Genomic DNA, 27,634 nt, shown 5'->3' on the forward strand with positions numbered 1-27,634 from the left:
GCAGAAAATATTTATTTGATTTTCATTTCACTCAGAATTTTTCTCAGTAAATGCTTACCCATCTGTTCTAGTGATCAATATTTTTGATATATAATGAACATTAAAGCACTGGTGAAGGACCTCCAGGCTTCATCTAATATTCTGCATACTCCTAATTTTGACATATCAATGTTTTGTGGGTAACTGTGCTAATATACAAGCCAGTCTCAAGACCCTTTTATTTTGCTTTTTCTGAAAAAAAAAGGTCTAGTGTAAGGTCTAGTAATAATTCTTTCCCTCTTTCTCTTGGTTCTATTAATGCTTGGCCTTGCTAAATGGGTATAAATCACGGTACAATATTACATTAAAAACATTTCTGCATAACTGAATTTGGAGCTGAACTGACTGTGTTAGAAGATCTCTATTCCATCTTCCTCACAAAGAGAATTGTTGAAATGAGATCATGTTGGTGAAGCAAATCAGGAAATACAGTGAATTGATTTTTTTTGAAAAACACAGTAGAACCCTAGGGGGGCAGGGAGGGGATGGGGTATCCAGGTATTTCACCATATTGAATGAACAAAGAATAACGTAGTATGTATTAATGATACAAGTATTTACCCAAAATCCTCATAGCCCTTTTAACTTGGAACATACACATTTTCATTGGGTTTTTTGAGTTTTTCTTTCTTGACATTCTCCCATAGGTGGGATTCTTGCAGAAATCAGTGGGGACTGAGAACACTGACATAACAGGAAGTGCAGATCTTGGGGAAAGCAGTATGCAGTAAAAAACCAGAAAGGAACCCAACATGACACAATGCAGAAAAGATACATAACAAAACTGTATTTTCTAGTAGAGTATTTCCAGCCCACTTCAAATGTCTCCTAACTGTATGCTCTTAATTACTTTAAAAAGCACTAGCAATCCAAATTAAGTTCCAGGAATATGATGTTTGACTCAGGCTCTTAGAGCTGACATAAATTCATTAAATCTTCCCAACCAATCCGCTTTGTTACTTTTGGCACATCTGCAATTTTCTGTATAATAAAACATTGCATAAAGGGCTTAGTAAATTGCATTTAGCACCATGCCAGCAGTGTAGCCCACAACTCTAAATGCTCCTAAATTAAGCTTTTGTCTTTCAGATTTGAAGATGTTCAACAGAGATCTCTCTCATTATAAGTATATATACATACATATATATGTGTGTGTGTGTGTATGTGTATATATGTGCGTATGTGTGTATATGAAGATTATATATATGAATGCTGACAGGTGCTGCATTTGAAATGTAAGTGATGATAAGCTTTACTTGTTCTTCACTTGAAAAGCAATACAAAATGAAATGGATTTAAAAAAAAACAACTTCATAACCAATTTCAGCTTTTGGAAATAATGTTAGAATCTTATTGGAAGCATACTTATGAGTAAAGCAAAAAGAATTCATCCCACTGCACAGAACATAAATGAGTTAGAAGTGTATTTTCACCATCTGCTGCTCGAATGAAATTTAGGGATTTGTAAACGGCAGTTTTGTGTAAGAGTAACTCTGAGATTTGGTGACTTTTGCAGAGTCTGTAATCTTGAGACAATGTTCTGCTGTTTCAGATGTACATTTTGCACATTTTAGATTAAGTATTTAAAAGACTGTGAGAGGTAAGTAGTCTGAGCGGATATCTTTGTCCTTCTCATCTGTACAGTACATGAATATGTGAACAGCTGTGGAGATCTGGAATGAAATCTTTGTAAGAGAGAGTTGAAATGGTAATTGCAGGTAGTCACAGCCAATACTCCAGTCTCTTGCTTGTGATTCAAATGTTCCCTATCACCGCAAAATGTTATCACTTACAGTTGTAAGCAGATGTCTTTTAAAATTAAGCTCGCACTGGGGGAATTATTTTACTCTGTTACAAGAGGCTACCACAAAATCTGCTATGAGAAGTGGCTCATTATATATAAAGTTCCTGCTTCTGTACTGCATAGCCTCCTGCATGTGTCCTGGGGAGACGCTGCCCATTGTTTGAACTGCATAGTTTTATCTGTTACAAAATACAAAGGCTTACAGAAGTCCCCAAATTTATTCTTCTCATGTTCTATCACTATGGTAATGCTGGGAACAACAGCAGCAGTTCCCAGTCACATTTCTGCTTAGAAGGAAGCTCTTGGCTTCCTAGGTATTATTTATGCATCTTTCATGGCAGTTAAGTGTTATACAGTTTAGGAACCTCTGGCCCAAGAAAGTAATTTTACTTCTATTCATAAACTAAGCATAATATTTTTATTGGGTTTTATTCATAACCAGGCAGCATATGTTTGCATCCAAGAACCAGTTTTAGAGTAGGATAATCAAAACTTAAGATGTTGTAAAGGGAAGCTGGTACAAGTAATGCATGAACTTGACTTCTAAACTCTGATGGTCTGAAGCTTGTTTTATTCTTCCCATGAAGTTTTGATTCTTACAGCGAGCAATCCCTGTTCCGCAGCTTCTTGGGAGCCCTTCCTGCTTCGAGATTTAACTTCCACACTTGCGGAGATTTAGAAAGAAGGTTCTTCATCAAAGGGTCTGAGATGCAACCTTCCCTAGACCTTGAAGTAGAATAGGCATATTTCATGGACATAATGCAGCCCAGATCATTTGGGATTTGGTGACGGTTCCAGAGAGAAACTAGCAGAGGAAATCCGCTTAAGTGGCCATTAATATTTAATAAACTTTATTCAAATGACATCTGTCAACCAGACGAGCTTCATGGGCATCTGTTGTTCCCTCAGTTGGCATTCAGTTTGCTTTATGTATCTGTGATATGGATCAGATACCAATACTCTTGGTTCACTCTTCAACACTATAAATAACCATGCGTGCAAGCAATTGCTTAAGCTTTCAGAGTTAACATACGTGACCCTGTAGAGATTTGACCTCTTGTCTATCAGCATAATATCAGCTGTTCTCATATGTTTCAACTCAGCATTCTGCAGATGAGCTGTAAAAGCCATTAATAAGGCATTTGTATTGAAAGGCTTCAGAAGTTCCTTTCCTGATTGCATTAAGGTCATTAAGGTTTCTGCTTTTGCAGATGCTGTAGTTAAGATAGATAACCACACACAAATACATGCACATATAGATTATGTCTTCATATAAATTTCTGAAGGGAAGCTTATAAATTGGTAAACAGGAATTTTAATGAACTAACAAAATGTAGTGAAAAGGTGGTCCAGTGAGAATAACTAACAATGTCAGTCTTCCAGTTTGGCAGGCTAGTGGAGAGCAGAGGAAAATTATGATTTTTTTTTTTTTACATTTCCAGTTTGTTATTAGACTTTTCTTCAAATGGGATACATACAGATTCTTTCTGTCATGGAATATGTATAAAATAAATACATTATTCATGTTTCATGGTTTTGGCAGAACTTCTGCAAACAAGTGCCTTTCAGGGGGGAAGAGAAGAAAAAGCCAACGATGTGTTGGAAATATTATCTGATATTTATTAGAGATGTGGGAGAAAGTGAACAGAATTAATATAAGCCACTCCAACCAATTGAACTACACAAACTCTGGACCGCTAGACCAGTTTACCCATCTCAAGCTTTGCCCTTATCTTTGAGGACTGTATTTATTTCACTGTGAGGAAATTAAAAGTATTATTAATGTGATAACCCAATTCTCATTTCCTCTAAGGGCACTTTTTACCTTTCTTACTGTTGCAAAAAGGTCTTACATATATAAATTTTATGTAAAACTAATGATCACTGAAAATAATAAATTGCATTTTTTAACCATGTAATGAGCACTCACTGCTACACAAGTGCACAGAATTCATAAAGGCCCTCATTCCCTCTAAAGGCACTTGTATAAAACCCATATAAAGTAGAAAATACGCGGTACTAAGCTTCGACCAGTAAAGAGTGTCCCCATCTTCCTGTGTTATTTATTGTGTTCATTCAGTATCAAGTTTAATCTAGATCCAGACAAGAGACTGACAATTATTTGTAAAGAGCCCACTTCAAAGTGAACTACATTCTTCCAGCAATGCAATGTAAATAGTAGTAAATAATGAATTATAAACCCCCCAAGCTATCTAATGCCACAAAATCATATCATGCAAACCAGCACTTTGGAGAGGTAGCATGGTTGTGGTTAATGCTAACAGTTGGGCCAGTGTGGTATCATTTTCAGAACCACTTTAAAATAGGTAGAATATCAGTGCAGGTCCTTAGACTATGGGCAGCACAACCCTGAGTGCCAGTGTGACAAAACATAAACAGTAACAATAACCCTGTCTTTCGTTCCTGCCTAAGAAAGAGAGCCAGCAAGACGCTGTGGTTTAAGTGGGAATTGATCTCTGAAAGTTTATTGAATGACAAACATAATTAATTGACCCTCCTATGACCAATGTAAAGTTGGCAGCTACTATATACTAGTGTTTATGTAGAAGTTTTACACAATAGGAAATTTAGAGCTAACAAAGTGAGGCCATAGACATGATATTCCACAGCCTTCCCCCGGAGCTCTTTGCATTTGATTCTCTTGAAAATTAAACAGCTCATATCTAGAAATACCACCCAGTTTTCAATTTCAGGACCTAATTCTATGTTTTGATAACTCACAGGTCATAAAAGCTCAAGGCAATAGTAATGCAGATAAAAATTTCCTTTCATAACTTTAATTCCATGAAACTTCTGACATGTTTAATAAATAATAAAAAATGCTGACATTTTCTGTAAGGTATCTATGTCTATATATTTGTTGCTTCTTTTCTAATTTGCCATCCCTAAATACTATTTAAAGAAAAAATGAAAGATAACTGTTTAACTAGATATCTCACTGAAAAAATGTTTGTTTGGTCACTGCATTTCAAATTCTACTGCTGCTACCATAATTCTACCAAGTCAGTTTTTAAAGGGTTTTTTTTTGAAGACTTCAGTTTAAAGTAATGGGGCTCTTACAGCTAGGATTATCATGATGAACAGACTTTGAAGCATATCTTGATGTATAAGTTACCAGATTTTGAAGCATCTCTTGATGTATAAATTATTGATCAAAAAAGCATATATTATGCTGGTCATGTTACAGTAACACAAATATATTCTTGTTTTAGCTACTGGTTAATTCCAGCATTGCCAGCCAGCAAAAGGCATATTAATTTATGTGACATTAACAAGCAGTATTCCTCATGCCTTAATAGGTCTTATCTACCTTTAACTTCTATGCTTCAGTGCATCTAAATAATTTTGAATTTAACACCTCCTGCAAAAAAAACAGTAATTCCTGTATAGAGTGCAGAAAGGCTTACGCTTTTGAGCTTGTTTAAGATACATCTAATTGAGGTAGGATTTTGATCCCTGACACCTGCTTTAAATGCCCCTTTGGCCATGAAGTTAGTGAGGATATTCCAACTGAATTATGTGGATCTGGATAAGGATTTGAGCACTGCAGAAAATATGTTAGACCAGGTATAGTGAATTCATTCACAGCAGGCACAGCATGCTGCAGTTTAATCTCTTGTCACCAATGGGCCAAGGCTTATGTTGCTTATGTGCTAATATGCTAATCTCAACTTCTGGTACCAAGAGGTTAATATGATGCCTCTGTTTTAGTAATTATCACTAAGACTGACTTACACATTAATGGAAAATTGATGAAACTCTTTAGTATTTGTAACACTCTCTGGAAAATATATACAATTCATTCCTAAACTAAATCTGATAAGCAAATAATTTAAGTCATTTGTCAAATTCAAAAGCAATTGGGAACTCCAAAATAAATATTGCTTTTCTTTTCAGCTACAGAGTTAGAAACTAAATGAATTTTCATAAAAGAACAATGCTTTGTAATGGAGAGGGGACTGCAACTATTTCTGTTTAACAAGGTATTTCAGAGAAGACATGTTTTCCTTTGTTGTAAAGAAAAAAAAACTAATCCCTTTCATCCCAGCTTCCAGATTTGATGTGCAGCTAGTGACCCTACTAACATTGCTGATGTTTGACACTTTTGGTGCGATTTTATTTGCACTTTTTCATGTTAGCAATGATGTTCATCATATTGAAAGACTAACTGTAAGTGGAAGGATCAGACAATGAAAGTGCATCTGTTACTCACTTTCTTTACTGGCACCATTTTACTGTTTGGATATCCGATTTCCACTGAGAGAGATTTGGAAACCGTATTCCTCTTTTACAGTTTCACATGCCTTTAGGGGAATTTCTTACCCAAATCATGCTGCTCTGAAACAAGCCTCCTGCTGATAAAAATCCATAGAAATTGCTTTTTTATCTTCTTGAGTTACATGTAGCATGCTTCCCCCAACAGATGCATCAAATATGCACAGTAACACCACGCAGTTGCTATATGAGTGTCTTCTCTCATAAATCAGATTCGGTGTCAGATTGTAGCTATAATACATACATTTGAAAACCTGTTCATGACACTGATGACAATGTCTGTCCTGGCTCAGACCAAGCACATAGGCAGGTCACTCAGCAGTCCCTCTCATTTTGGAAGTGTCAGTATGGGCACCTACAGCAAAAGGGCCCTGTGCATAGGTGAAGGTCACGGGCAAATCTGGACTAAACATCCTTTTTCCTGCTTTTAGACTTCAAATTTTGTCCATATTGCTCTCCTGGAGTACATTATCAAGAATATTGGTCACATCTCAGAGGGAGATGATTAGCTGGAGCCTGGAAGTGAACCAGGATTTGGAAATGAAGCAGGGAGATAATCGTTTGAGCATAAATCCACAAACGATGATGTTAGGGCTGATGGAGGATGGTATATTTCCCTCAGTCACTGTGAGTTAATATAGTCCTGTATTTCTAAGTAATCCCAGTCTCATTTCAAACCGGATTCCTTTTGAAATATTACCATTAAGACAGAAGATGAGATATTATGGGTTCTGTTAGAGGCAAATATAAACAGGAGCTCAAAAATGAGAAGTGTTTTCTTAGATGCTGAAAAAATCAGTTCACAACTCAAGATCCCAAATTTTGCACAGCAGCTAAATGTTCCTATGCTTTGACTCTTTAATCTTCACATCACATACATTTCTGTGTCTTGTATGGCAGCAAAAGCAGTATTGTCACTTAATTACTTTCAGAAAAACATTAACTTTTCTGTCACAATATCAAATGTGTTGTACTGAAGGCAACAAATCTTTTCCCTCCCACTTCTTATCCTTCAAAAGAGCATGGGATAATCATGGGGGCATGCACTTCCATGAGTACTAGGATAGTATCGTTTTGCAAAAAACAAACCACAGCCATGGTGCCATTGCTGTGTTTCTATTATTAGCAGTGAAATACGTCGGTGTCAGTTAGCTCATAAGTGTAGTAAACCAGGTATTTTCTCATAAAAATGTGTTTCTCATATTATTTACAGAAAAATGATTTGGCACGAAGAACCCACAATAAAGCAGAAACAATTATAGTCTGTAAGATCAATAATAAATGTTCTCTTTTGAAAGAGATGTTTTCTTTTGAAGGAACATAGGTGTATGTTTACATCTCAGAGAAAACATACATAACAGTATATAGTAATGTTATATATATTCCTTATACACAGTGGTTCCAGTTCATTCCAGGTATAACTGACTGGTGCTTGAATTATACTGTCCTGTTTGGTATTGCCATGATTCACTGTAAACTACTAGAATTCACATGGTTTTGTCATATGTATTCCACAGTAAAAGATTTTACGAAAAGGTTTACTTTGTTTTGATTTGCACTTCTGACTGAATAACACAGATTTTTGTCTTCATTACTTTCTCATGCAGCACTATCCCTTATCATAAAGATCATGCAAAATAAAGAATCTCATTGCCCTTACAGCAAATTTTTGCTTTTCTGGTGGTGGTGGGCTTTCAGGAAGTAGAAGTAGATATAATCAGTATGTAGACAGAAGCAGTTTTAAATACCCCAAAGCCTCCATTCCAGGTCTTTATTGTAAATTCCCAGATGCTGGCAAATAAAAAAACATATGTATTATGAAATTGTCAGCTATGAAAGATACTTCCTGAGGCATAGCCAGAGTATAATGTATTTGCTCCGTGTTCAAGGGTTCTTTGAAGATTAATTTTGTTGTCCATAACGTTGCTGCAAATAGCTGTGTTATAGCTGTTCATACCTGACAAATTTATTTTCAGGTTTATTTCTTGTCTTAAGCTTGATTGAGCTGTAGAAACTCTGCTGCATAGCTGCAGTCATGGAAACCTCTGGGGTTTCTGTGGCCTGGCCATCAGTTTGACAATCAGAAAGATTTGACAGACAATTTCGTCCTTCTTTTGCAACTATTCAACACTGATTTCCCCTTCTACAATCAACTCCTCATTGTCCATACATTCGGGGAATGGCTGTGTCAAATAATGAGTCATTTCAGGGAAAGGCCTGGTATTTCCTTTCACTACTTCATCTTCTGCTTGGCTTCTAGAAATGGCCACCCTCTGCAGAGATGGAACCAGTGACACGGGACTGATGACTCTTAGAGACAGGCCATCCGCACCACCATCACAGTGCATGTGGAGCATAAACGTGGACTGAAAAGTAGTTTACCTATGGCTCCACTTAACAGTAGGAGAAACGGCCACAGTGTGTGGAAGTGTGAACATACAGGGAAACTCTGTAACACATTTTTGTCTTTGATGCAGTACTCCCTCCAGCTGGAGAAGTAGTTTCCAGCATAGATTTGCGTCTCAATGCAAAAAAAAAACCCCAGCATACCACTTTGGTTTGTGTGGGCACAGTTATCATCTAAACTAGGCAACATTTTCCAACATAATATGCTTATACATTTTAACTAGTATGAGGCACAACCACAAATCCTGACAGTTTCTGTAGGGATTTCTACCAAGGGAGCACCTGACCAGGATGGAACAACCCACAAACAAGAAGTTCAGGACTCAGTGCAGAACCAGTCTAGAAGTTTTTTGCCTCTAATGAGCTAATCCAGGATCTCAAATATAAAGATACCCAGGAAAACAGAATGTATGGACTACTGCCATAGGACAACAAGGGTAAAGCCAAAAAACTACTAATAGAAACCTAGCACATTCTTAGGCAAGTACTAAAATCAAGAAGTTATAATTTCTGAAATTATATATCTTCATTTTATATATATTTAAAATAATAGAAATTGAATATATTTTTTAAACTACTGATCTCTTCCATAAGGATTTTAGAATAACTATATATATCCTATACGTTTCTCAAATGATGAGGAAAAATAGAATTGCATCACACTGATATTTTCAATCAGGTGTGAATGTTTCAGATCATCTACATTATTACTCTTGATAGCTATAGATACTGACATGATATTATCTTATACATTCATGAAGTAGAGAAGATAATTCATCTATCATAACTTGGAATTTCCCAAGGCATTGTGTAGAAATCGAATACTCCATACTGTTCTGTAAGCTGTTTCTGAAAGCCTGCCCATGTGATAAAGAAAGATGTACTAAATTTATTACAATTTTAGATGAATGTCCATAGAATCTCACCAATTCCTCTTTGTCCTCTTAAAATCCTATAGAACATTTCCATAAGGATGATTTTCAAAGTTGCTTAGTAGCCAGCGCTTTCACTAAAGCTTCCAGGGGCTTAGGTTGGTCAGAAATCAGCAGGGTATGCCAAGAGCATTAAGTCGGCTTTTTTACATTCATGTATATTCATTCCATGGGGAAAAAAAAAAAAATGGTTTTTTACTAAATATGTCTTTTGACAACAGGAAGTGTCCTTGTCAACAACTGCATGGTAAAACAGAGACATCTACTGGTTAGAAAACGAAATAGGAAAAGTATTTCACAATATCTTTTGTGGAATGCTAATTTAAGCCTTGCCAGACTTCCTTCCTTTGCTTCCTCACTCCACTGCTGAGGTCCAAAACCTGCGCTTCTTTACACAGACATCCTTCTTCCCTTGATGATCAGCACATTCCTAATAAAGCTTACCAAAATACTCAAATTCCACTTGTGCAGTCTGGTTAAAGGCAACAGCAAATTTCTCTTTGATTTCCTGGGAACAAAACTAGGCCCTGTGATGCATGAAGACCATGAGTGTCTGAAGCCTAATAGACATTTCTGTGTGATGGGAAAAAAAGCAGTCTTTTCTGTAGAGCAGTGGATATTCAGCCCTTCTTCTGGCCAATCCACAATTTAGGAGAAAACAGACACTACTTGAACACCCTATTCAGCACCTGCCCAAGTTATTTTTGCTAAAAGCGGAGTCTACGTTACAGCCCTGAATTGGAAAGTTCACATAATTTACAGGCAATTTCCTATCTAGTATGCTGTTCGTCTCAGCTCACAGCAGCACGAGCAGTACCTTTTAATAATATTTTAATAATAGATATTTTGTGCATCAGATCTTTATTCAATTACAATTTGACCTTTCTAAATATGATGTGATTTATATATTTGTTTGAAGAGCACTGGTACTCTGTGGATGCGTTACAGAATACACCACACCTTAATAAAGGCTTGAAACTGGAGTATTACAGATGAAGTTTCAAAAGTAATTCTGGAGGGACATATAACATAAGGCAGAGTTTCTAACTCAAATTCTGGATCTGAACTCTATTGCTCAGCATCCAACCTGCCCAAAGAACTGTTCTCAATCTAATGCTTACCTTTGTAAATTTTGGCTATGTAGCCACAGCAGGAGGTAATACTCCCAGCAGCGCATCTTTCAAAGTCACATTCTTACCACCTGAGAGACAAACTTGAAAAGAAGGGTATTTATTTATAATATTCTATTCAAAATATGTAGCTCTGTTCCCAGATCCATCCCACTACTCTTGTCATGGTAGCTCTACCAGCAGTGTGTTCCCATGGGTTAAAAATAGTCCAAAACAGGAGCCCTCTGATACAGGTTCACCATCCTCTGCATCAGTGTTCAAGAATCTGACTCTATCTTTTTGTGAATGTTTGGAATTCCAGGAGCTACTGAAGTTGAAAGAAATTAATAATCACTTAGTTCACTACCAGTAATAGCAATAAGCTCTGATTATATTACCTGCTTCCATTATCTGATAGTGTCAGGATGTGCGGGATGAATATTTATCGCACTTTCAGAGGCTTTCTGAATCTGTGTCTAGTTTAGGGATCTTAAAGTATCTTGTTTTCCACCAAGCTGTCTAATGCTCTGGAGTGCCATTTTAGCTATCAGTGGCAAAACCCATTCTTCCTAAACTACATCCTTTCTAAAAGAAACAAGATTAAGGCAAAAAAATGTTATAAAAGAACCATCATCCAAATGATTTGTGTTAGGTTAACTCTCACCGAACTAATTTAATCAGCTCTCCAGCTGCTTTGGATCATGGTAGGGAAAATCAGAGGTTGAGTTACATGAGTTTATTAAGCAGACTGTTTTCTGCTATAGTGTTACTCCAAAACAGTCCTCACTGGAGTTCTCCATCTGATTTATGATGATGATGATGATGGTACTTAAGCTGCTTAAATATTTTATTTATGTAAGCATCACAATTTTCCTGCTGCAACAACTACATTGTTTTTGCTGTATTTAATGGTTTAGTTAGAACTAGTCTAAATAGGGCTGTACCCCACCCCAGTCTGCAGTGACCTATGAATGGTACCTTTTCCTTTACATTTACATAATACTTTGGCTTTACTAAGTATTTAATTTCTTCTCCTCCAGTTTCTCAAGTTGTCAGTTTTGCTTCTTAGTAACATGTCTTCATGGTACTAAAACATGGTGGGAAATTTTTATAACACATCTAAATCTAACCCAATCAATTATCTTTCTTTATTGATTGGGTTAAGACTAGAATTTTATTTAAACTGCTGAATATTTTTTTCATCTCCTAGAACTAACTTTCCCTAACACTGTATTTAACTTTTAGAGTTTTATTTAAAAAAAAAGAGATTCTAAAATTTAAAAGTTAATCAAAAGCAATATGCAGTGAACCATGGACAGAAAAATTATTTTAAAATAGCAGCAGGTGATTGAACAATTAAGCAGTCCCTTCCTTCACAGGGAAGTTATGAATGGATTATCAAGTGATCAATGTATTATTTGTTGACTGTGATCTCAGTATGTTTTTGTAGGATTGTTGTATATTTAGAATAATTAAACTTACTGTAAAAGAAATTAAAGTACATTATATATCTTCTTAATAAAGCATACTGAAAAGAGAAAATATTAATTATGGGGCACTGAATATTGTTTAATTATTTATAACAAGATAAGCATAAAATTAAAATATTATATAACAGCCTTAGTGTTCTTTTTTAGATATATTTATTACAAATTTTGTTAATTCAAAGGGCTGAAAACCCCACAGAGAATTGTCCTTTACTCTGTGAATGGAAAATGTATAGATGGCAATTTCTCCCAATGGGATGGGATTAATTCCCTCCAATAAATGCCAAAAACTTAAAGGCTGATAAACAGACCTATGTATTTTCTTCAATTTGATCTCTCTATTCTTTTTTTATTTATTTTTTTCCCCCTTGAATTATATTAAGTCCATAGTCCCTATGGTTATGGGCATGGTCTTTGAAGCATGAAATGAGTGTAACTAATAAATCAATGTCTACTAGAATTTGAAAGCATCCTAAAACATATGATATGATATGATATGATATGATATGATATGATATGATATGATATGATATGATATGATATGATATGATATGGTATGGTATGATATGATATGATATGATATGATATGATATGATATGATATGATATGATATGATATGATATGATATGATATGATATGAAAGGTTAATATATTTCTGTTTAAGTTATAGTTAATATTTTATCCATCATAACTGCAAGTCTATGTAATAATGAGAAATAAGTATCACATTGTGTATATTTCCAGTGGAAGTCTAAATTGGTTATGAGATAAAAAGGACAAAGAAAGGAAAGTCACCTTAAAGTTAAAAATGAAGACATTTAAGATATGCAGGCCTTTAACTACAGATGACTGTGTAGTTAAAGAGGAAAAAGAAAAAACAACAGACTGCATTAATTTCCCTAACAATTTCTCTGATTCCACAACTGTGGGAAATATTGGCATAAGCTTTATATAAATCTTTAGATTGATGTAGATGCTTTTTATAGAGCTGCAGTTCCAAAATATATATTGAAATCGACTTGAAGCCAAGATAGAAAAAATATTTTAAAAGTGTGAGTAAAGATTATGACTGAGTTTTGTGCCTATCATAATTTCAAATAAGGCTGAGTAGCAAATCTCTGTGATAGATAACAGCAGTCTTCAGGTGGGAGGTCATCCTTACTCACTGTATTATATCACTGAAAGACAGCCAGTGGTAAAAAGATGATAGAATGAGAATGGTTTAATGGTTTAAACAAAGATCTTAATATGGTTGTCAGCAAGTTAGACTCAAGTGTGCAGCCCTGGTTAATAATCTGAAGTCTCAGCTGTAAATAAATGTCATTAAAACTAAATGGCAAGTGCAAACAGTGAGAAGCAAGAAATGTAATTTCCAATTTCCACAGCACTTCTTCTTGAAATCAGTTACATTCAGATTTCTATTTTAAGTTGAATGTTAATATCAAAATTAGTAGCATCAGAATAAATCTGTGTATCAGGTGTGTTGATTTCCCCCATTATATCCATTCAATAACCTATACTAAAACTTCTCAGAGCTAAACAGATGGGGTTTGATTTTTCATTACTCTTGCTTGGTTAGCTCCACCATGATTTTCTGGGTGTTTTTAAATGGCAAGCAGCAAAAAGAAATCCCTCACCTTGGGTGAGATTCCAACCTACTTCAGTGGTATTTTGTCTGAGAAACAACGGTTGTGTCAGCATTATCTTTATTTTTCCAGTATCATCTTTCTAAACGGTATACTTTCCATAGGTTCGTGTATTTCAGGTGATAGGATCAAGGGGTTCTACAGTCAGCGTGGGTGCCCCAAGCCAGCGCACCGCTGCCTCGGGCCCAGTTCAGCACCGGGCCCGGGGACAGCTCCCGCCGCGCCCCGCCCCCAGCCCCCGGGGCGGCTTTAGGGTTGTTTTTGAAAATGGAGTTCCTGGCAATGAAGCCCATGTTTTGAGCCAGCAGGGAGTGCAAAACTGGTCTTGCATACAGTCTGCTACGCAAAAGAGTTGGAAACTTAAAGCTGTCATGACTCAGGTGGAAGTTTTGAAGGTTCTAGTACATTCACCTAAGTAATATCAATTGGTTTTCTCTACTCAAAAAATAGACAGCTAGTAAAAAACACAACTTAGACATAAGAAACATGCCAGCTGTGATCATCAAAAGATTCAGAAAACTTCTGAATGAGGACAGGCAGGGACTTTATTAAAGACATCGCATTCATTTTTTGATAAATTTAGCTGACTCTTCTTACCCACATGAGCAAATTATTTCATCTAAAGACAATATTTATGCAGGTCAAATATGGACACAAAACTATTTTATAAATAAAGCTTTTAACATGATTCTTGAAATTAATTTTGTGCGGTTATCTGTAATGGAGAGTTAAATCTCTCCCGTTCTTATACAGCCAAGAAAGCTTCAGATAGATATACCTTTTCACTGTAACCTACAGTACATTAAATGATTTAATTGATTAAACTAGTTACAGTATCATTTCAAGCAGGTACTAGCTTCATTTCTGTCAATAATATAACGGACGAATTCATGGGTTTATCCAATTTCTAGAGAAAAAAAAAAAAATCAGTTCACTTACACTGACTCTCAATCTGTCATTTCTTCTATATTAAGTCCTAGTGACCAGTTTGCTATTTATCATGAAATAATTGGCTTCATGTCTCCAGCTGAGATAGCCTTTTGCTGTTTTACAAAAAAAAAAAAAAAAAAAATATTGGAACTGACTTGATATGGATTTTAATCTGTTAACAAGCCCAAAGCAATGCTCATTAGCTTTGTGCTAAATAAACAGTATTCAGGGTTGTCTCCATTGATGCTGAACTGAATACATATGCCTCTTCCCAAACTATGAAGACTGCCTTCATCTGTGACTGCTTAAGATCTCCCATCTTTGCCAGTCTAACAGATATCCCCAGCATTATCTTCAACTTTTGCTCATAATTACAGCAGGTTTCTTCAGGGCTGTGATGAAGATCCAGCTAATAGTCACATTTGCAATCCATTGCCTATTACTTGTACCTAGTGCAGTTTCTCTGGTCTCCAAGATCTCTCTCACCACTTTTTGGTCACTATTTAGTAAATACATCCTGCAAATTTTAGCGAGGTTGTACTTATTTTTCTACTATGTGCTACTAGTCTTCTAATAGACTTTAATGACCCCTGTGTTCAGATTCACAGAGATTCAGTCCACATTCCCAGGGTTCTCATTTTCTCATATTACCCATTGGAAGATCACCTTATACCAAGCCACCTCCATATTCAGCCATAATCAAATGCCCAAACCCACATATTACTAAATCCTGATGCTGAAATTCTAGGTGGTGCAAACCCCAAGGTCATCCCAAGGTAAAGCAATAATCAAGTCATTGAGTAAATGCAGGTTTTCCATCACAGAGTGCAGGAGGGATGTATTATATTACTGTTATCCTAATAGCATAAACACAAAACCCAGTAATCTACCTATAACATAATTCAGGAAAAATGTATTATATTACATCTAATTTAAACCAGAAGTATACCAGGCTGATCTCAAAGAACATAGGATCCTTTCCCAAGCAGATTTATCCCCTCAGATAGTCTGGGTCTTCTAAGTCAAATATTAGTCTATGGAATGAGAAGATCAGCACAAAGTGGAACAGAGACAGAATTGGAAAGGCTTTGTGAAAAAAATGGAGTTCGCACAGTGGTCTCAAGCAGGAAGGATTATCAGCTGTACAGAAAGGTTTCATGACTGAACTTCTGAAGTGAAGGATGTGCCAAGACAGTAGTAATTTCTCAGGTCAGGTAAACTTTCTGGAACCAGTTTCAAAATACCTTGCTTAGATATAGCTGTGCTTGAAGAAGTTTGAGTAATCTAGTGGTGAAATCTCAATTACCTGTTATTACCCCTCATGTTAGACTTACCATCATTATGATCATGCTGTTGTTATCATCGCTGTTATCATCATTAGTCTCCCATACATAATGGAACTGGTTTGCAGAAAACTACTACATCTCTTGAGCATCCTCAGACACAGACCTGAAGGATACCACATTACAGAAGCAAAGGCATCCCTTTGACTACCTGCCCTCAGCTTCACTACTACACATTGGCTCCCAGTCTGGGTGATCTTGGTAGGACAGCACATCCCTGGACATATGCCACTTACAAAATGACTACTCAGGCAGAGCCAACACTGAACTTCATGGAACCGTGAATAAACATCTAAAGTACTTGAATTCACTATCTTAATGGGAACTTGGGTCTGTCAAGCTGAATTGAAGACAAGAGTAATGGCTGCTCATCCACTCATGAACTAGTAGCCACTTCTCGTATCTAAAGATATCATAGGGCATGTCTGTGGAGCTAGTAATTAAATCTTTAGTGAAAATCTCCTAAATGGGCATTTCTAGACTAAGTTTTTAAGGTGACAGTCATCCCAGTGCAAAGAGACAAAAAGAAAAGACTGTGCATCACTTAGGCAGCAGATAAGTACAACACTAAGAGCTTAACCTTCATATATGGAGGTTAATGTCAGGCTTAATGAATATCCCTGAAAGATCAATGAAGAACATTCAAATTGAGTCCTTAAAAATATTAATAATGATCTACAAAAAAAGTGGAAACAAAAGGTCAGAATTCTAAATAATGTCATCAAGAAAGGAGATCAAGAGTAGCAGAGGGAAGCTGTTCAGTGATTACACATGCTGTCAGAGCCATTATCAGATGTGTTCCTGAAAGGGCAACTGTGATAGAGCTGTAAGCTGAACTAAATTTATGTTATTCTGTTAAATTATTCTCCTCTCCTCCATCTTATTTTTCAAAAAATTAAACACTGTATTCAATGTGGGGCTGTTAGACCTGTGCCAGGAATCTGCAATCAGAGGTTATTCTAGAGAGTTAAAAAGACATGAAAAGTGTACTCTGAAAGGGTGGATGCACATAAGCAGTGGCAATTTTCCACTTGTAATGATGGTTTGCAGGCCCTGTAAGACAACTACAAAGGATGTCTGTTTTGAGACTTTATGACAAAATGATATAAACTTTTTTCTTACTCTGTCATGAAGTTCTGTCTTCACTCTTGCAAGTACTGATTTAACTCTAATAATGACAGAGTGGAGCATGAGGTCGGAGTACCTGACCCAACTGGAGGCTGATGTCTTATTTATTTCTCAGTAATAGTTTTAGGATAATTTTAAATTGGTGCCTAGGTCTAATTTTAGTAACTGGCAGTGAATTTTTCCATGACTTAAGACAAGGAGTATTTGAAAACTTATACAATACATCTATTCTTACATAATTTTCAGTGCTGATGAAACTTAAGATTGTCTAGAATTGGCATGCTTAAAGCTTGCCATATCTCCATCTGCGTGTCAGTTTGGACAAAATCCAAGCAGGGTTTGTCCCTGTCTGTCTCCTTTTTCATGTCTCCTGAGCAAATACCTTGTGTTAATGAAGACCATCATCCAGTAAGGGCCATACCCTGTTATCAGTAGCAAAATGTCTTGCCTCATTGTTGAACTTTTCCAGTGGAGCCTTTTGAAACCTCAGATTCAATGTAAAAGACTTCTAAGTCTGCCAGACTGTTCATGATGTGAGCTGTGACACACAGGTACACATTTTGAGTGCAGAATTTCCAGCAGGCAGGTGTCAGCTGAATATAGTCCTCTCTGCAGAGCAGCACAATGTAGAATTGTGGGCCAGAAGCAAGGGGTAATGCTTGTAACTGGGAAGTCTCAGGGACACAATGAAGGGTGATGATGAAGAGACCAGAGACAGAGATGCTGTCTCATGACCTTGTTTTGCAGTGTCTAGCAAGAAACAGCGGTGGTAGCTGCTGAAGGCAGTGCCATGGTGCTGTACTGGTAAGTGCTATTAGCTGGTAAAATATCCTTGTACTTATCCAGTTTGTACCAATGTAAAAATGTGCTTCTCCTTTGCATTGCTGAAGGGAAGTGTAATGGCCCCTTCCCCTAAATATCTACAGACTGATGTCGTGACTGTTCTTGAAATTCCTCCTATAAGCATGTGTCACGACGTCCCGCTCAGATGAGGGAGACAAGTGACTCGGATTCGCAAATCCCCAACGGAGCGGACAACAAGTCTCAAAGTCCAAACATTTATCAGCTACCCACAATGTACTAATTGAACACATGATAATTGGCTAAGTATATAGCAAGTTGTGGCAAGCAATACAATATGCCTTGCATTTCTTAATGGAAAAGGGAAAAGAAGGAGATAGAGGGAATGGGGACATACAGATCACCGGTCTGGGTTTCTGCGTTGATGCCGCCAGTGAGGGTTCCGGGAGGCAGACATCTTTTTTGCTTGTGTCTGTCTTCTTCACTTTGCTTCACTGTACTCTCCAAGGCCCCTCTCTTTCTTTCCTCCCCTTTGATTTATACACATTTTCCTTGGGTCTGTCCCCTAGGTCAACCCACATACTTACATATCCCATGTACGGGAAGGGGTAAGGTGTTTCATGTGATGATGTAATTAGCATGATCATGTTAGCCTTCATTAGCATATTGAGGGGTGTTATCTTTAATACGCATTTCATGGATAATGAAGCAAAGATCATTTACCGGACAGATGGCCCTTGAGATTTGGCCAGATGCCCCAGAGCAGAACCATCCTGTCTCCACAGGATTCCTTCCTCCAGCTGCATCTTGCGTTATCTGGGCAGCCTTATCAGCTTCGACCTCCACACTATCCACTTTGTGACTCATAGTTTTGTCTTGCAAGAGTTTGAGGCATTTCTTCGATCAGCCTCAACTTTTGCTTTCTCAGGCTGTTTTTCTTAGTTTCTCCCAGGCCTGGTTTCTCATCTCTCACAGCATGTGATAATCCAGCTTACAGCTGGAAGGCAGCTCAATTTGTAGTGTTGTCTTTGCTGCTCCAGTGAGCATCTCATTTGGATAGTCCTGGGTGTCCAGAACAGGACACTCACAGGTTTAGGCAGATGTACAAGACAGCACTCCTGCTGAGCAAAACATTTTGTTCCATTCAGTTGCAAACTCGGTATCACAGTCTGAATACTGTTGACAGTAAAGAATGCTGCTGATTTAATCTGATTTCCATAAACTTCCCATCAAGCCTACAAATATGTCTTTCACTTTCAAGGACTTACTCCCTCAGAGAAATTAAATCCTCCATGATCTGCCCTTCCGCTTCTGCCAGTGTGGCTGTGAATCGTTGAACTCCGGGTGCAATCTGGGAGCTCTGTGCCACAGGCTAAGGACACTTTTATTCAAGGTACAGCATGGTCTGCTGGCTACAGTGCTTGGTAGCTCTTAGGTTTCTCTGAAGGACCTAGACCAACTGCAGCTATCTATCTGCGCAAATCTAGATCTAGACACCTCTTTCCCAAGAGCAGATGCTTCTGAGAATATAGAGCTAAGTGCCCAAGAAACTTGATACAGTTCTCCAGAAGCTGTAGATCGGAAGTCTTTCAAAAGCTGAACAATAACTATTTTTTCTACGTTTTTTTCTAAAGCCAGAAGTAAAGATACTGGCAGAACACTTTATTTGAAGATATTTAAATGTAGAAAGAGGAGACTATGTAATGGTCTGATAAATTTCAGTGCCTATGGAGGCTTGAGATGTGAAAAGTAATGAGACTATATCGCTGTGTTATTTAAATGGTCTAGATCCTACCCTGGATCCCACCCTGGAATAAAAATTAAGGAAGCAACATTGCTAATCCAGTTTTATCTGATTACAGTTTGAAACCTACATTAAACAAATATACTGCACTGGCTGTTAGATATGGCTCAACTGAACTTTGCTGAGCATCTATACCTTAGTGTGAACCTAATGCATACTTTTTCTCTGCTTTGTGTAACAATACTACTGGCATGTCAGTTATGTCAGAAGCCTTATCACAGTATCAGTTGTTGCAGAACTTCAAGGAGCAATTTGAAGCCTATTCCATTACACCTTTATTTTCTGCCTCAGTTGTATGCTCATTTTATGCAGAAGTCCTCACAGTGCTGGCAATAAGTGATGAGATAGGTACACAGGAAAAAAAGACAGGTTTTAGTGGCAGTTTAATACTGGGAAACCACTACATTTTCAGGAGATTGTTACCAGTCCTTGCCCTCCCAAAAATCAAAAACAACCATATCTGGAGCAGTCTGTTAAGACTGCATCGTTAAGTCATGGAATGTTTTACTATTCATTGCATCATCAGCAGATTCAAATGTCTCATATCCAGCCCATGAGAAATAAATTTAAATATTTCCATTCTTCTAGAAACATTTTGCAATTTATAAGGAATTATTTTTAAAGTTTAATAAGAGTCAGATTTTTATGTGTTTTTGTAGAAGCATTGCTAAATGGCATAAGCTGCCAGAATCTGTCATTTAAAGAGAGTATTGTCTATATTCCAAAATGTAGATTAAAAATAGTATGTCAAGAATTATAGAGCCAAACTGTGGTCATAAACTGATTACCTGGAGTATGCAAATTTTTCCAGGCATTTCAGTCCAGAAGACAGTTCCAAAAACATGTCCAGAACACAAGAGGTTTAGCTGGGAAAGATTCAGTCAGCGGTGGGTTTTTTACTCTCCTGTTTCAGCATAGCTGTAGTAGATTGCTACAGGACTTTCCTATAAACTTGCTTTTTCTGTTACTGTAAACTACATCTGTTCTATGAGGATTTACCAGCGTAATACTATCTGCAAAATGTTCATTATGTAGACTCAGAAGAGGGGGTCCCTTCTTCTTTTTCTCATAGTTGCTCTTGTTCTTCCTAGTGATCCCCTGCCATTTTTTGCCTAATGAGTTGTAAATTCTAATCAATTGCAATAATTAAAACATACTGTGTGTGGAATGATGCACAACTTTAATTACACGGTGAAGTCCCAGACAAATAAAAGCTTGAGATTCATACATTAGAAGAAGCCAAAACACTTTCCTTTGCTGTAATTTTTTTTCCCAAGAACAGACTCATGCTTATAGATGATACGTATAAAACACTAAAAATTCCAGTCCTGCTATTCTGTATATTTTATTAAAATAGCTGGCAGAGTTCAGGCTTGCGTGTTACAAGCATATGAATGAATAGCTGGAACAGATAGATGGCTGTTGTCAATAAAACACCCTGGGTGGCAACTCTGAACAGGAAAGTTTTGTGTTCAAGATCTATAAAATGCATGGAGTTTTAGTATTGTCGCACAGTGTAAGAAGGGGTGCTACACATTGACTCACCTCTTTTCTAGGATATTTTGTATGCTGCTGACCATTTAGGCATAAAATAAATTCCCCATGACAGACTGAAATAGCAGTGTTTCCTAATTAAAAACAGTTTGATGGCAATTGGGCAGATATGTTCTCATTATTTTCTTTCTTAGGAACAACACATGTCAAGTAATTGGATCCTTGTATTATACAACTTTTTCCTATGTTGTTATTTACATTTTGATGCCAGCCCTGACAAGGAAGCCATCAGTTTGACAGAAACTGCAAGCTCAACAACTCAGACCTGTGCCGTGTTTATTTGTTCTTTGAATTCTGAAAGTACAATTATGTTACTGAGTATGTTACAGAACTCAAGCATGCATAAGTTATTTCACAGTGATTACGGTGGAGAACCTCGTATACCTTATTTAATCTTCAAACCTTTTCACAGTGAAATCTGATAAAGGCAACTTACACAGTTTGAAAGGTAGTTATTGCACTCCAGTAGTGTTGCCTTTTGTCTGCCTCTGTCCTAGCTACAGGACATCACAAATGTCATTAATCAGCTCTGCCTAGGTATGCAGTGTTATGGCCTTCATTCTTTACTTAAATTGGCTTCTTTTGCAGTTGTGGATAGCAGAAGTTTTAAAGGGATATATAGCCCTCCTAAATGGGACAGATTAACCAGAGTATGTTTTCTGAATGGAATCTATGAAGGATGAAGACAGGTGGCCCACAACTCACTTAGCAGGAGAAATGAATGGATCTTTTTCCTCCAATAAATATGGTTAAAAAAAAAAAAAAAGACAGAAGCAGCATTGGTGGTAGGAAGAAATACAATTCTGTTTGGAATACTTCAAAATGAAAGGTGCTACCTGTTCTATACTATTATTAGCTGAAAAAGGCTACAGATAGCACAGAAGTACAAGATGATGCCAAATATGCACCCTCACACCATAAGCAATTTCAGTTTGTGCTTAGAGAGCTGAATTTGTGCTTAGTAAGCCATAGCTGAAACAGGCTTACTGCTATTTTTCTCACAGTTAGAGTGAGGTGGCCTTTCCATCTCTGGAGCCATTATCACCACTGTGACCAGTCTCTCACCATATACTCACCACACCTGCATTCTGCTTAGCTGCATTTCACTCTTCTTGGGTATTACAGCAATTTTTTTCAGACTTAGTGTGGCCTTGGATGTACACCAGACATCACCAAATGGATTTAACAGTACCATTTCTGAGAAAATAGAGCAAATGCTTTTGTGAATGAGCTTAAACTGAGCTTTAAATCAGAAAACAATTTATTTTAGTATTTCTAATAGAAACATGGATTTACTTAGGACTTCTAATGAAAACAATATATTTTTCCAAGTAAAGTGTTATAATAATTTTTGCATCACTTTAACACTTTGCACTTTGCACACTATCTCCAAGCTGCCCATATTCCTTTGAGTATAAATAACTTTACTTCGTAGTGAAACCATTAGGTTCTCTGATAGATTAATTTCTTTTCTCATAATGTTGATTCTGTAGATGAGAATGACAGCTATTCCAGGCAAAATGGAAGGCTGTGAGGTACAGAGGTGCTTGAATTTTATCAAAATGAATGACAAAATATTTCAGAAAACCTATCTCCCAAGACAGAAATTGCAATATTATTTCTAGGAAGCATTCGTCTACTTACACATTTTAATCATGATGAGAAACTGGGTTCACCTTTATACTACTGCTTACTTTTTAACATTTTGCTCTCAACCTAATTCTGGGTAAATACCTTCAATTCTCTTAGCACCTGAAATTTGTCTAGACATGACAATTTGGCAGGACTAGTCTCTTCAACAATGTTTCTTGTTTATTTTTCTTAACTTTGACTTCTGGCTCATAAATTTACACACGGCTAAGAAGGTGTGCACTATGTAGTACTAAATTGACAGTTTTACACGTGGTATTTCCCAATCACTTCTCTGCACTGTGTAAAGTTTTACATAATTATATTTAATGTAGAAAATTAATAATGTTCTGCACATTTTCAGGAACTTTATATCCTTCACTTTGTAACTTGCAAGAATAAATATCACCTTCCACTTTAATTTAAAAATGTTAAGACGAATCATGGCTTGTGATTTCTGAAATGTACTGGCTTACTGCAGGTAGTAAAACCATCAGATTTTGACGATGTCCAAGATGATTCTAATGTTTTCTCTCTGTGCAAAAATCAAAACATTAAAACAAAATAATGAATGAAGCAGCCAAAGCAGCTTCCATCATTCTGAGTTTATTTGACACATGCACACTTGAAAGGATTTAAGCAGGCCCTGACTAATACACTTATATCAGTCTAACCAAAACATTGTTTATTTTGTTTTACAGATTTTGGCCATTGTGTCCATTCTGTTCATCGTACTGTCCACTATTGCTTTGTCTCTTAACACACTGCCAGAGCTTCAAGAAATAGATGAATTTGGGCAGCCAAATGACAACCCTCAGCTAGCACATGTTGAAGCTGTGTGTATTGCTTGGTTTACCATGGAGTACCTTTTGCGTTTTCTGTCCTCACCAAATAAATGGAAGTTCTTCAAAGGCCCATTAAATGTCATTGACTTACTGGCTATCTTGCCATACTATGTCACCATTTTCCTCACGGAGTCCAATAAAAGTGTCCTGCAGTTCCAAAACGTCAGACGTGTGGTTCAGATATTTCGTATTATGAGGATCCTAAGGATTCTTAAGCTCGCCAGACATTCAACAGGCCTTCAGTCTTTAGGTTTTACTCTCAGGCGCAGTTACAATGAATTGGGCTTGTTGATATTATTTTTAGCCATGGGAATAATGATATTTTCAAGTCTTGTATTCTTTGCTGAAAAGGATGAGGATGCTACAAAATTTACCAGTATACCTGCATCATTCTGGTGGGCAACAATCACTATGACTACTGTAGGATATGGTGACATTTATCCTAAGACATTATTAGGTAAAATAGTTGGAGGACTTTGCTGTATCGCTGGAGTGCTGGTCATAGCCCTGCCTATACCAATTATTGTGAACAATTTTTCAGAGTTTTATAAGGAGCAGAAAAGACAGGAGAAGGCAATTAAGAGGAGAGAAGCACTTGAACGAGCTAAAAGAAATGGCAGTATTGTCTCTATGAACCTGAAAGATGCCTTTGCTCGCAGTATGGAAATGATAGATGTAGCAGTAGATTCAGGTAAGCCTGGAGAAGCAGCCAATCCAAAGGAGACAGCTGATGACAACCACCTGTCCCCAAGCCGGTGGAAATGGGCCAGAAGGACAATGTCTGAAACAAGCTCAAACAAGTCTTATGAGAACAAATACCAAGAAGTTAGTCAACAAGACTCCCATGAACAATTAAACAATGCTGCAGCATCCTCCAGCCCACAGCACCTCAGTGCCCAAAAACTGGAGATGTTGTATAATGAAATTACTAAAACTCAGTCTCAGCCTAATCTTAATGCTGGTTATCAAGACCAGTCAGCAAAGCCACCTGTGTATGAAGAAGAAATAGAAATGGAAGAAGTTACTGGTCAGAGAGATCCATTGTCAGCTGGACCTACGGACATCATAACGGACATGAGAAGCACATCCAGTATTGATAGTTTTGCCAGTTGTGCAACTGACTTCACAGAAACAGAGAGGTCACCCCTTTCTCTGTTTCCTGGCTCTCACTTGCAGATGAGATTTCCAGCTGATGCTGTTAATGTGGAAGACAACCAAAGAGTAAGGAGTTCTCAGCTCATACCATTCACAAAAGACAGAGTATTTTCTCCAACTGATGTCACCTTCGACTATAATCCAATTGACAGAGCTGTTATCACTGATGGCAGTGGGTCCCAAACTGTTTTGCATGGTCATTTGCATTTTGACACTGCCATGGAAAGCCCCAAAAGTTCCCTGAAAGGTAGCAACCCATTAAAATCCAGATCCCTTAAGGTTAATTTTAAAGACAACAGAGGTGGTGCTCCACAAACTCCACCAAGCACTGCAAGGCCACTGCCAGTAACGGCAGGAACAGACTTCACACAGGCCACCCCTCAGCACATCAGCACCATTCTCCTAGAAGAAAATTCACCCCAAGGTGAACGACCATTACTTGGTGCTGACACACCACTTTGTCAGGGACCTGCTAAAAAATCATCCCCTCTCTTTCCCAAACAAAAGATTTTCATTTTCCCTTCAAAAGAGAGGAAGAGCTTCACTGAAATAGACACTGGAGAAGAAGAAGAGTTTATGGACTTACATGGTATAAAACATGAGAAACAGCAGGATATCAAGACAAATTGCTGTGGGGATAAACACAGTGATGGCAACCATTTAACAGAGGAGCCACAGGTCAGCTCTTCACCCAAAAGCATGAGCCACAACTGTACTCAAGACATTTACCATGCTGTGGGTGAGGTAAAGCAAGACAGTAACCAAGAAGGTCACAAAATGGAAAATCATTTATTTGCCCCAGAAATTCATTCAAGTCCGGGAGAAACTGGTTACTGTCCCACACGTGAAACTAGCATGTGACTAGTTACAAAAGCAATAAAAATACCTTTTCTTAAAACACAATTAGTAATGCCTATGAACTAAAACATGGAAAGCCTCAAAAAAGTGCATAAAATGTTATTTTTGCATGGCATGAAGAGTTGTTTAGTTTAAATACTGTTTAATTTAAAAACAAAAAGACTGCTTTTTGTAACAAACTGAAAAAAAAATTGGGGAAAAAAAAATGACTCAAGAACAGTGAATAAAATAAAGAGAGCTCTGTTAGGAGCCAGTGTTCTGCAACATCTGACATTTTTGATCCTTTCACTTATGATTGTAGACAGATTTTGAACTCTTTTAAGATTTTTTTTCTTGGTTACAATGAATTTTAGAATTTGCACAAGAAAGGATGAAATGTCAATGCATGCATTCATAAAGATGTGAAACAAGGTGCTTTGAGCTTGCAAAATGCATATATTTGTAAATAGTTTGGGGTTGGGGGGAAAGCTACTGTTAACAAGGATTTATGGAAAAAGCATTTCCTGGGACACAGGTACTTCCTTCACAGCGTGCTGACTGGAGGTTTTGTACAGACTTATGTTGCAAAATTGCAACTTCTACTTAAAGCATCTCACGTATCTTGCTTTCTGTTAAAAAGCTCATGAATATATCGGTTAATTAAGGACTACAGTATTTTAGTTTATCTGTGCTGTAAATCTTGATTTTTTTTTTATTTGCATAACTTTACTTATTGCATTTGTCAGTTTAATTAATGATCCTATGAGGAAAAGCAAAGATTTAATGACCAGAACTTGAAGCATTTGATATTTTTATAGAAAACCGCCAACATTTCATAACTAAGAAAAAGCCATTCCATTTTAAAATACAAAAACATAGTTATTTCTGTGGCAATAAATAGTGCCAAATGGCTATAGACATATCCAAAATTTCTCAAGCTCTTAGAATATTTCTTTTAGCTTGGTATTAAAAGAAAACAACTACCCACATTCTGGTTTTCCTTTGATTTAACAGTATTTGCTCCTACATGATCTTTGAGCTCTCTCCCATACCTCAATAATGGCAGTGTTGTTGAATCTGTTATGGTGTAAGGACATAAGAGACAAACTTTGTAGGGGGAAGTAGTACCTTCTATTATCACAAATCATATAACTGGAAAAAAAGGGGCTTCAAGTATATGTAACTTGCCCCAGGTCTTCCATGCCCCAAAGCTTGTCTGCTGACTCATCAACTTTGCCTCAACCCATCCTCCCATGGCTGTTCCGAAATGGAGTATAGGCTTTCCCTTGCACTCAAATAAAGGGAAATATCAATCATTCCATTGACAACTGCCAAAGCACCTTTGGTTTCTCTGATACTCTCCAGCTTTGTAAAAGAAAGATGCTGAACCAAAGCTTCATTACAAAGTACCCATCTAACCACTGTCTGAAAAACTTTATTTTTTATCCAGCACCAATAGCTTCCTATGATATAATATTTAAAAAGGCCTATAGATCACTTTAATTCCCTAAATCATAAAAAGTTTATTCAATTCATTGATCCTAACCATAAGCAAAAGTATGCAGCTACACAGGCATGCCCTACAAATTGTTGGGGTTTTTTTTAGTAAAGCAGAATACAGGTATTTTTACACTATACTCTGATTTCTGCTGAAATTGGATAATCCCTTACAACAGTTTTATAAGGGCAGCAGTCCAGCCTCGAAGCTAATAGCCAGAGGGTCCAGCAGTTAAAAGTCTGAGGAGGTTTAGAAATTCTAGCATCAGTTCCCCATGGCTCCATGGGATTGTTGTCAGCAACTGAGCTTCTCACTTCCCCACACACAGAAGGGAGGGAATGCTTCTTCCAGGTCAGTGCTGTAACAGCAAGCATTGTAAAGACACTGAGAC

The 27,634-nt window shown here is 37.1% G+C and overlaps 1 protein-coding gene across 1 annotated transcript in view; it reads left to right on the forward strand.

Annotated features, from left to right (window-relative positions):
- The window catches only part of KCNB2 (potassium voltage-gated channel subfamily B member 2), a 179,733-nt gene extending 152,771 nt beyond the window's left edge, over window positions 1-26,962 (forward strand). Inside the window, exon 2 of the mRNA XM_026841849.1 lies at window positions 23,610-26,962. Coding sequence (XP_026697650.1) covers window positions 23,610-25,769 — 2,160 coding nt within the window. The 3' untranslated portion in view covers window positions 25,770-26,962. The remainder of the gene's footprint in view (window positions 1-23,609) is intronic.
- The last annotated feature ends 672 nt before the right edge of the window (window positions 26,963-27,634 follow it).

The sequence above is a fragment of the Athene cunicularia genome (genome assembly GCF_003259725.1).
Source record: "Athene cunicularia isolate RWA chromosome 2 unlocalized genomic scaffold, athCun1 chr2_part1, whole genome shotgun sequence".
Classification (NCBI taxonomy): domain Eukaryota; kingdom Metazoa; phylum Chordata; class Aves; order Strigiformes; family Strigidae; genus Athene; species Athene cunicularia.